This window comes from Rhea pennata, chromosome 4 (assembly GCF_028389875.1).
Source record: "Rhea pennata isolate bPtePen1 chromosome 4, bPtePen1.pri, whole genome shotgun sequence".
NCBI classification, from domain to species: Eukaryota; Metazoa; Chordata; class Aves; order Rheiformes; family Rheidae; genus Rhea; species Rhea pennata.
In genome coordinates this window covers 20,401,689-20,413,121 of record NC_084666.1, presented here as the reverse complement: position 1 = coordinate 20,413,121, position 11,433 = coordinate 20,401,689, and the positions used below count along the sequence as shown (strand labels likewise).

Genomic DNA, 11,433 nt, shown 5'->3' with positions numbered 1-11,433 from the left:
TGTGTTCACTAGAGCAAGAAATATTTCTTTGGAATGTACCTCAAAAGAAATTCTTGCTCAGTATTAACATTTTTCAGACAAACTGAATAAAAGGCACTGTTACTCAAGCAGTACATTTGCTGTCTCCGAGTGTTAAAAAAAAAAAGTTTTTGAACAACTAGCTACTGTATCCCTAAGAAGGCTTCTTTGTTACTCCATAGTAATTTCATCTCTCCCTATAAAAGCTTACTTAACATAAAAACTGCTTATCCAAAGCATGTCTAGAGTCTCACCTTTATATCTATCTTTATATCTAAAATTATGAGTTAGTATAACAGTATGCATTATAAAATTATACCATTTACTTCAGACATGTCTGACAGCTAAATTTTCAAACTATACAAAAATAAAGTGTATGAAATCTTACAAAAGGAGGACATTAAGACATTAATAGCTAATCCAAAAAATATAACAATAACTTACACACAGCAGTAAGCATAAGCAATGTAGCCTACAACAGCTTTCAACAAACAGGATCTCTGAAACATGTCTGAAACAAGCATTAGCTAAAATTGGAACATTCCCAAGCACAATAATGTTTCCAATTTATTATCTTTACCACAGTACAAACTTTTACAAACCAATTGTCCATTGTCTGTCAGTCTGTAAACAAAAGCTACTACCCCCCCCTTCATTTAAGAGAGTGAATATTTTCAGTCCTCAGTCAAGTTTCATATCCATCACTTGCATAAGGAATCAAGAGCCTCTTCTCTTGTTAAATTATCTATATATTTTATCATACAGCCTGCAGTGAAGTAAAATCACAGTGAAAGTCCTGGGAAAAAATGATCTTTACAGCAGGACTTGACCCATTCTAATAATAAATGCTTCTAAAGCTTCCCATAATAAAAGCGTGGCATTTCCATTTCCAGAAATCAAGTCAATTAGAAATTACAGGTTCTACTTAAAAATGCCAAAAGATCTAAAAGTGAAAAGATCCATCTTCTCAGTCACTTGTAAGTCTTTCAGTTTCACTTGCAGAGAGACTTTCCAGTCTGGAAAACAGTAGTGCAATTCAATTAGTTCTACTTTTTATTTTCTTGAAGTCCAGTAGGTAAATGTCCTAGCTCTATGGAAAGATAAGAAGATGCTCTGGTAAACAAGAAACTTTGGCAAGCCCAGGAAGGCTTACTAGTCCATTAAAGCTTAGAAGTCCAAAGTGGCTTAAAAAAAGGTTTATGAATAAACTAAAAACCCAGAAATAAATAGGCAGAAATGACTGTAAACTGTCTGAACTTTTTAATGATTTCTCCTTGACAGCTGGCATGATCTTTGACAGTAGAGTCAATACAGTTGACCTACAAAGCATTCCATTAGGGCATCCAGTCTGGAATGCCTAAATGGAATTACATTCCAAACATTTTAAAAAGATAGTTTTTGTAACATTACTGTAGGTTTATTTTGCCCACCTCACTTACACTTCTTCTTAAAGAGGCTTTTTATTTTCGATGGCTTTTTGTTTTTTTCACCATTTTGATATAGGTCCTGTGGTATACTACTTATCCTAGGGACAGAAGAGGCTTCATGGTTGGGTTTACTGTCACTGCTCGCTGAGGAACATGAGGTGTGGCGAGGCTTTGGGAATGGGATCCCACTTGAAAGCTGGTTCATGCTGCAGGACTTCTCGAGTATTCCATTATACACTTTGCTTGCAGGACTAAAGATCATGCTCTTAGTTTCTGCCATGCCTACGCAGTCAGGAGAGCCCCTGGAAATATCTGCAGTTAGAGAAGTGGAGTCTCCCGTAGACGATTCCTCCAGTGAGAGTTCTTCCCGGGATGCCTTCTGAGGAGAGAGTGTCTGGTACATCTCAAGACTTGATGGAGGAGACTGCTTCCTTCCAGTAGATGAACTGAAGGAGTCACATTCTGAACCTGTTTCCTGTACTTCCCTGAGTCAGAGCAAACAAAGGAGAAACATCATCAAGCCATTTCCTTCATGCAAATAAAGGAAAACAATTTAGAATCAATACCATTAGCCTGGATGCACTACCCACACTTTTCCTCACCAATGAGCTGAGGAAAAATATTAAGTTGAATATTTTAATTCACAACATCTAGAATTTACTGTATTTAAAGAAAACCATATACATAATTGCATAGTCCTTTGCTTTTGCAGGTAGGTTCTTTCCCTCACCTGTCTTAATTACAATATATTTTTTTTACAGTTTTACTGAGATACAGTTGAATCATAATATTAGAGATACAATGAAGCACCATTAAATCATCTGATTATCAAATCTTAAGATAATTAATTTTGTGATCTCATTTTGGTGGGCATCAGGATCTGCCCAGAATCAGTCATTTGTATCTCACTTCAAGGAACAAAAACTATTTTGCTGGTGCATGAAATCAGAGAAGGTATGAAATCAAAAGAGATTTAAGCCTATCTTATGCAAGAAGTTTCTTCAGGACAAGTGTCCCTACCTTTCAACAAGCTCATTTGCTCCTTCCAAAAGGAATTTAACCTTTTCCTATGAGGCCATGTAACAAGAGTAGGTACACGCTCAACATGCTGTAAGAATTGTGTTACCATCCATCTTCTCTTCGCCCAGTAGCTGACATTGCTTTTGATCCTAGTTTCAGATGTAAAAGCCAGTAACATATTGTAATGGAGAATCAGGGTTAGTTCAGTGCACCCTGGATTGTAACATTAATTTCATACAACATGCTAGCTATTTACAAACACACAGCAGAGAAGAACTCAACTTTTGATTCAATTCAGCTTTTAATTCTGCACTGATAGTCACAAATAATCCTATCAGTGTTCCAAGTGCTGTTTGCTAGTCTCCATACCATTGTTTGTCAGCAGAGAAGTAAATGGCTTCTTCCTCCTCTTCAGTTCGATAAAGAGCAGGGCAGCTTGACACAGAAAGGATGTCAGGGTCAGGGGAGTGCAAAGCCTGTTGAGACTGTGGAGATGATGGCACAACATTGCGTCTTGAACGACACAAGCTACTGCTTCTTGCCAGTGTGCTAGGAGGTTTTACAATGGACCCTGAGGTAAAGAAAAAAAAACCCAAAACCCCCAAATGACATCGATGTTAATGGAACCTACACTGCAGCCTAATAGCAGGTGTCTGCTACAACCACAATGATTCTTGTCAACAACCTTGACCCTGCTCAATTGTTTCAAAAAAAGGAAGATTGGCATTGCCTTATATACTCCACAATTAGCTGAAGCACCTAACCAACACTCAACTTGCAAAGTTTTGTGCCTGCCAAGTATTATTCTATGTGCACCAAAACTTCTGGCTCACTATCCTCTCTTGAGAGGAGAGACAAAGGCTCTACTGAAACTCCCATCCCCTTATACACTAAAAATAGGGGTGCTGAGATTAGCATGTTGCTCAACACCCTGCATTTTACTTCTATAGTTATTTGTAGCTTAAAGAATCTTCAAAAAGTTTGCAAGGTAAGTAACCAAGGTAACCAAACAGCCATTTGAAATACACTACTTCAGTTGAAAGTTACATTAGACAAGGGATCAATTATATTTCTTATGTATTGTTAAATATGAAATATCTAGTTCAACCTCACTTCAAGGAGGAAAATTTCTTATTTGATAACATTTCCTTTTTGCAGACTAACTGTGAATTTCAGGACAAAAATTACTAACAATGGGTGGACACAACAACATTCAAGTTGACAGAGCAAGGAGCTATAATCCTCCTAATCCAATACCTCCTTCGGAAGCTGATCAGATAGCAATACTCTTACAGAAATATGTTTATAGACCTATTTTCAGGCTAGCTTATACCCTTCCCCAAACTATCCCACAGAATGCATCACTTTACTTTGACAAGATAGGCCATGCTCTTATGATCAAAATATTTACCTAGAAGAGCACACTAAATAGTAACAACAACAACAACATTTTTGCTGACAAGGATGTCTGGCCTCACACAAAACGTATCTCCCTTTGAGATGCCAGTTTCACCTCAGTTAAATTTATCATCATTCCTGGAATCTCAGAAGTTTCAGCTGCATTTCTGCATTGAATGCAGAATGTCACCATCACTTAAGGACAAGCAGCTGCAACTTAGCTGCACCTCACCAACATCTAGACTTTTTTTCCTGCTGGGCTGAATATAAAAGGATGGCTCATAAGTCTGAACACGACAGTTTTCACGTAACTCGAACTTTTGATTTTACTTTTGATGTATTCTATACTGATCTGAGAAACAGGTGCTTACAGATCAAAAATAAGCTTATATTATTATAAAAAATATTTCTTAAAAAGTGTGAACTGAGGTAAAAGACTAGAGAATCCCTTGAAGAAATCTGGACTACACGTCTAAGTAAATCAGATGCCATCCTGTTTGCTGAAATAAAAAGTGCCTTACTACTGAATTTTGAGAGAAATTACAAACATTGTGAGTGTTTTTAAGTTATACATGCAGGATTATGAAAACTCCAGCTAAAAAAATTTAACACTTAGAATTTTTTTTAGTACAAATGAAACTTATTATATCAAGGAATCAGCTGAATCCTAATCAGTCAATGGAAAGCAAGAAGTTTCACTATCCCTTCTTCCTAATGATCTCATTCCAAATCTAGTTTATTTATTTCCTGAGACCCTTCTGTTCTTTAGCTGAGGATTGATTAAACAGATCTATTGCTTTATACTGCTTTAGGCTATCACATTGATTGCAGCAGCATAAAAAAGTCTGACAGACTTCTAGCTCTGCTAATCTTAAGAAATCAAAGAATGCTGGCCAGGTAATGGTCCAGACTAGATAGCTCAGTTTAGGTCCAGACATTGAAACAGTCTTGCTCTCAACTGACCTGTCTGCACACTGCATTTTGCCTGAAGCCTCCTGAGTGAGATAAGCCCCTTTGTCCTTCCTTGCATGCATTGGTCATTTTTGGCTAAAGGATGGGCTTGACTCCACCTAAATTGCTGGTCTCAAACAGAGCATTTAGCATGTTTTCCCCTCTTTCCCCATGCCCAAGTCCAGGTTTTTTACTGAGTAAAAATTAAAAAAATCTCTCATGTGATCACTCGCGTAAGAGAAGGCTACAATGCCTTGCCAAAATTCAGAAAATACATTTGAAGTTCTTGTAATTAAACTATGACATCTTTAATCACTAATTTAAATGGTATTCATTAACTAGAGACTTCCAGAACAGCCAAAACGTTAAATAAAAAAAAAAAGTGAAGCCATAAATGCATAAGTATATAGTCAAATTTCATCTAAGTATGCCCTTATGAACTGTACAGTCCTTCTCTGATCCTAGTTTCTCTGAACCAACTGCACTTTGCTCACTAGCTTCATTCTCCTGAAATATCTAAACAAGAAGAATGAGTATTCTTAAAGACTGTGACTAAGATTAGGGGTCTGAATCTTATGTATTTATCTAAATGGTTTGACATTTTAGACAATCTGGAAAACTCTGACAACAAATGGAGTACTTCACTTTGAAATTAGACCATACAGATGAAGTCTGTCCATATGGACTTAAAATTTTGACTCTAGGCATCACGAATTACTGTTTCTTCCAAGAGATTTGTTGCAAAAGTTTAAATCAAAGCCTTGATAGTAAAGAAGGTCAAGCTAAAGTGATACTATTCTTTAAAAGTGACTAAAATTTAAAAGAAATAGCACTGCCAGGAGATTAATGGATTTTTCAAAAGAGCATGTAAAGATACTGTGAAAAGGTTGGTACATTCAGAATAAAATGTGCCTCAATTACACTAAAATAAGCAAGTAAAGTAGCAACCATTCTCCTTATGCTCCCTTTAAAATATAGTTCTCATTTATTCTGAGAATGACAGTCCAGGAAGCAAAAATGTACAAATATGATAGAGGTTTCTTCCCTACTCATTCTTCAGCTTGATATTGCTTGTCTCAACAGCTACGTGGGAGCTCATCTTTTTAATTTGCCTCTAGAGTCCAGTTAATCACAAATTCCATAAAACAGGCTCTCTTATTGACGCAATGACTCAAGACACAAGGGTGGTCTGAATCCCCAGTGTATATCTTTTGATCATAGTTTAACTGAAACTAGATTTCCCTCCCTCTGACATTTGGCCTCTCAGTCTCTCTCAAACAACCCCATGTATCCCAACACAAACATTCTGCCTGAAAGCTTCCCTTGGATAAAAACAGGATTCTGTTCCAGTCACTAAAGAATGTTTTGAAAGCACTGCCTCTCTCAAAGGGTGTGATCTTCCTAGTAGCTCAAGGGATCCTACAAAACCTCCATTCCCTTCCATATGGTACAAAACAGGCACTAAGAAATTTTGCATTTCAGTTTAAAAACTTTTGTTTAGGAGCAACCAAGCACAACAAACACACTTTCAAAACTTCAGCTGCCTTCTTCTGAAGGCCCTTCCCTCCTTCCCAAACCCCACTCCCCCAAAAAAAGAAAGGGAATAAAGGCTTTTTCTCTATATTATCTTCATTGCAAACCCTAGCTTTTACTCTCTACAAATCCCAAAGCATGTATTTGGAAAGCTAAATAGCATTCTGCTCCATCTGACTTTGATCCGTTTCTGTTTTATTCCAGCATTCCCCCTCCTCCCTGCCTTTACATTTTCCTCTGAATTCCCTCACCTCCACAACTTTTCCCCTTTCTTTTTTACTGAACACATCACTTACCATGAAACTGTGAAACTATTGGAGGAGTATCTTCATCTAAGTCATCAACTCCCCCTGCAATTGGGTAAGGGGGAATGGAAACTCGAGGCATCACTACCCAGCTGTGTTCAGAGTAGAGAGAGGATGTCAAGCTTGGTAGTCCAGAATTGTGCGCTATTTGAAAACCACAAATCTTTTCAATCTGTTGCCATCGATAAAGACGCTCTCGTAAACATGTCGTCAACTCAGACAGCGCCTTCCTGAAAAAAAGCATACAAGATTAAAATTGCTATACTATTCTTAGTCACACAACAAAGCAACACGAGAGCAATCATTTTAGCATACCAGATAGCTTTAAGACTGTAAGTATTCCCACTACAATATTCAGTTTCATTTCATGTTAAAATAAAAAAAAAATTTAAAAAAAAGAGGGAGAGAGACCACACCACCCTCAGAGGCTAAATTCCATGGCATAACTCTTTGCAAATTCCATTGTTCCAGAAACAAATCACAAAAAATACATATCCTGGTAACTCTTACTTTGCTTCAAGTATTTTATGGTCCACTTCATCCAGAGAGGAGCTGTGTGCAACGTGCAGTGTTCCAAATACAGTGCTTCTCTTCTTTTTTATCTTTTCTGCCTAAAATGCAAGAAAAATGAAATGCATAAAACTAGAAGTTATCCCTTTAACGCAGATGATAAAACATGAGCAATACTGACAGGTAGCATAGACCTCAAAGCAGAAAATATATCCAAATTCTCATCTGAATAATTTGTACCTACTAGTCGATATACTGAAGCAACAGATCAGAGAGTCTTTAAGTAGCTAAATAATAAAAGTCCGTACCTCATCTTTGGCAATTGCTAATTGCATTTCTGCATGTTGTCTTTTGATATTGTAATACTGTACTTCAACTTCATGTGTTAACTGAAGCCATTTCTGCAAAGCTTCAGGAACAGACCAATTACTTCTCAGCTCAAACTCCTTCTCAGCTTTTTTTAAAGCCATTCGAACCTATCAAAAAAAAAAAAAAAAAAAAAAACCCCACACAATTTTCATCAAGACCATCACACTAGAACTGACAGCAGAGGAAACAAATACTTTTCACTCCCCTCTCCCCCAAACAGTATCTTTAAGTTTACAGAACTTGGATGTGTGCCAGTGGCTGCCAAGAAGGCAGATCAGGCATTTCTGAAACATAGTATATGAATCTCTGTATTCTGTATTACTCTCAGGTTTTGTTCCGATCAGTATAGCCACTAACTTGAAGCTTCAATATACTTCTAAGGCAATACATTTTGATTTAGTACTATAAATTAGACGAATTACTAAGAAGAGTATGACAAACTTATTTCTGATATCATTACAAGATAAGAAGCTTTCTTCTAGTGCATATTATGTTCCCTGAATTCAAATGCATTATGGCCATAGGCTAATATACAAAGTGTGCTGCTTTTCATAGCTTCAAGAGTATTTTACTAGATAATGCACATGACTGATGGACAGTCATTAAGTGATTTTATTTTTCATTCAAATTTAGCCTCAGAGAAATGCTACTTTCAAACACTACTAAGCATCTAATAAAACCATGAATTTAAAGTCAATGCTAAAATTACAGTTTGCAGGTACCTGTACTAGCTCCTCCTCTGCATATTTGAGCCTGCTTAGCTCACATTCAGCTCCTTCCCTCAACTCCCGTAGTCGATGAGCTTCCCGTTTTGCATCATTGATTTCATCCATCATTTTGCGCTCCAGATTTTGCTTTTCCACAGCAACATTTCTATTTTCTTCTTGTGCCTTTTCAAGCCTTCAGAGTTGAACAAAAAGAATATGAGGAAATACACAGTGTATTTACTAAAAGTTACAGTCAACAGAAGGATAAATAAGAATGTGTAAACTGCATGAATCAGCAGCAATTACTTGCAAGCCTGTAAGTAAACCGCAGGCCACAGTGCCAGACAAAATATACCAACTTTAAGATAAATCTTCATTAAAGGTACGAAGAGATCAAAATAACCAATCCTCCTACAAGACCAAGTTACAGATATATCAGAGAAGCTAACAATTTTATATAATGCTAAATAAGCAGTACAAAATAATTAGTCAAGCTCTGTTTCATTCTTAAGAGCTTAAAAAGCAGGAGAAAGATATGAGAATCTCATTTCTATGCATGTAAAGCAAATACAAATTTCAAAGTAAATTATAATTTTATCAAAACAGCAATACATACTTCTAAATCACAGGACCACAGAATAGCTGGGGTTTGAAGGGACCTTTAGAGATCATCTAGTCCAAGCCACCTGCTCAAGCACGGTCAGCTACAGCAAGTTGCCCAGGACCATGTCCAATTAGGTTTTAGATTTTTCCAAAGACAGAGATTATACAACCTCTCTAGGCAATCCATTCCAATGCTCAGCTACTCCCACAGTAAAGAAGCATTTTCTGTGTTCAAGTGGAAAAATCAATACATAAAAATAAAATTCAAACTCTATTCCCTACTTTTCTCCTTGAGTTCATTTTACATCCTAAAATATCCAGAAGCAATTTCAACCAAAAAACCCATTGTTAAGATCAACATTTCTGTGAAAAATGAACAAAATTCAAAGTCAGCTTGAAAACAAGTCACTCATGACTTTAAAGAACCTGTTTTTGTGTTTCACCTCAAAACAAAAACAAGGACAACTCACTGAAGAGTTGGATTTTAGTTCTTATACCTTTCCTGCAAGTCAAGAAGACTTTGTTCTGCTGTTTGGAGACTTTCCAAGTCCTTCATCATTTTTGTGATATGTTCTCTTGAGGTTCTGTTCTGAGTATATGCAAACCAGCAGCCTCCAAAACCAATAACTATAGAAACTGTTAATACAAAATCCTTCATCCAGTTGTGAGGGGGACCTGAACAGAGAACAACACGATTATCTGCTGTGCTGATACAGAAAGCCACCATGGAAATTATTTTCTGTTCATAGCCTGACCTGATGCTAAACAGAATTCCAGCTCATTTATCTCAAATGATCCCCAGCAACCCCCTTTCAAATGCATCCCAGAGGATTTCCCATATAATAATCAACCTTGCTACTCATACAATCTATACTAAAACTTTACATTACATAGAATTAAGCTTACTAATCTTTTATATGACAGTCCATATAATGAATTTAGTGATAGTTTTCTCAATTACACTTTATAAGGCTAGGAAGAACTTGAAGTCCTGCTTTATGATTTGAGTAAATTCACCTTAATCTGTGCCCTTTAGAGTATCCTGTGACGAGATGAAAGTGCATTTGTCCAAAATAAAGTAGATTTTAAAAGAAGTATATTGCTAGCAGTGACACTTTTAAAAAGCAAAATCTGATCTGTAGAACTGCTATATCCAAGATTCAGAACCACTTCTGATCCAAAGATGATCCACTTGTTAGTGTAACTTTTACAGTCATTTGAACTTTTGCAAAACAGTTTTTGTTAATTTTAACTACAAAACAGGCATTTCATTTCCCAATCTGAAGACCTGGTTAAATTGTCACAATATAACCAGTATAGCATGTAGTCCACACTCTGCTAACATCAGTTTTTCAAGTATTTGGGGCTTGGTTTCAAAGAATAGCCACTTTAAGATTGGACTTAACCAGGCCTTGGCTTTTTGTCTCTAGGACTGATTTTAATGTCCTAATAGTTGACTAAACTAACAGCATAGCATGAAACTTCATAGCATGTTTCCAATCATGGTTACAACTTAAGAATTGCATATCCTAACTTCCACAGACAGTTTAGATGTGTCTCAACATCACAACGGATATGGGGGAAAATGTGTCACAGCTTATTAGTTCAGGTAAAGCACTGTGAAAGAACTATACCGATTTCAGGGCTATCTAATTTTCACAAGCAGTTTAACTGCTTCAAAAGAACAGAAAAAAGAACCTCGGCTATGAAAATGCTGCAAAACTAAGCCACCTATATGGAAAACTAAACATCTCAAAACTGTTCCAGTGGAATAGTGAGTATTAAAGGTATATGGGAAGACTATGTATTTTTTCCCCTCAGAAAAATCTTACTGCCAGAGCTGGTCTGATTTTTGCAGTCACTCACTAGTCTCCTAGACGACCACCACGCTCTCAAAGGGCTTCCTAATTCAGGGATACCTGACATGCACAGAACCAGGACAGACCTGTAACTATGTTCAAACAAGCATGTTGACCACTGCGGATACGGTGAGGAAACATCTGCATCAGCTAAAGTGAGTCAAATGCTGAACTTGAACATTAAATCCAAACGCATTTAAACACAGTCTGTGCAAAAGACACCGGGATTGATTCTGCACCACCATCACATCTTTATTTTGGAGGACTGACATTAGCTAGAAGTCTAAGTTAAACACAGTCAAAAACATACAGAGGGCACTTATTGTAACAGAAAAGCCAACACCCAGTCTAGGGGGGAATATACTAAAACTATTGCAGAATAAGTGGATAATTTTCCCAAATCCAACAACTTAAGTATTTTTTTTTCCTCCTAGTTCCACAATGCATTCCAAATAATCCATCAATACATCTGCAAAACAAAATAAGCTGTCCTACATACAGTTAGAAATGTCATTGAAACTATTTTTATTGAATTCTTAAAATTAATGCTAAGAAAAAAAAAATACTAACGTGTGAGCGGTCCAAACAGAACAACATCCAAGGCTTTCAGTTGAAGTTTTTGTCTATGGCTCCGGTCAATTATTTTCAGGTGAGAGATCATGAAAGCATGCTCATTTACTGCTATCCTGTTAATAATAAAGCAATGTTACCTACTTATTCAGAGGCTCTAACC

At 36.7% G+C, this 11,433-nt stretch overlaps 1 protein-coding gene across 2 annotated transcripts in view; it reads right to left on the bottom strand.

The window, feature by feature from the left end:
* Positions 1-319: 319 nt before the first annotated feature.
* The window catches only part of STIM2 (stromal interaction molecule 2), a 72,063-nt gene continuing 60,949 nt past the window's right edge, over positions 320-11,433 (bottom strand). For both annotated transcript variants that reach the window (XM_062575422.1, XM_062575423.1), the window contains 8 exons: positions 11,271-11,386; positions 9,339-9,516; positions 8,254-8,431; positions 7,471-7,638; positions 7,163-7,263; positions 6,644-6,882; positions 2,835-3,036; positions 320-1,930 (listed from right to left, as the gene is read on the bottom strand). In XM_062575422.1, coding sequence (XP_062431406.1) covers positions 1,450-1,930; positions 2,835-3,036; positions 6,644-6,882; positions 7,163-7,263; positions 7,471-7,638; positions 8,254-8,431; positions 9,339-9,516; positions 11,271-11,386 — 1,663 coding nt within the window. In that variant the 3' untranslated portion in view covers positions 320-1,449. The remainder of the gene's footprint in view (positions 1,931-2,834; positions 3,037-6,643; positions 6,883-7,162; positions 7,264-7,470; positions 7,639-8,253; positions 8,432-9,338; positions 9,517-11,270; positions 11,387-11,433) is intronic.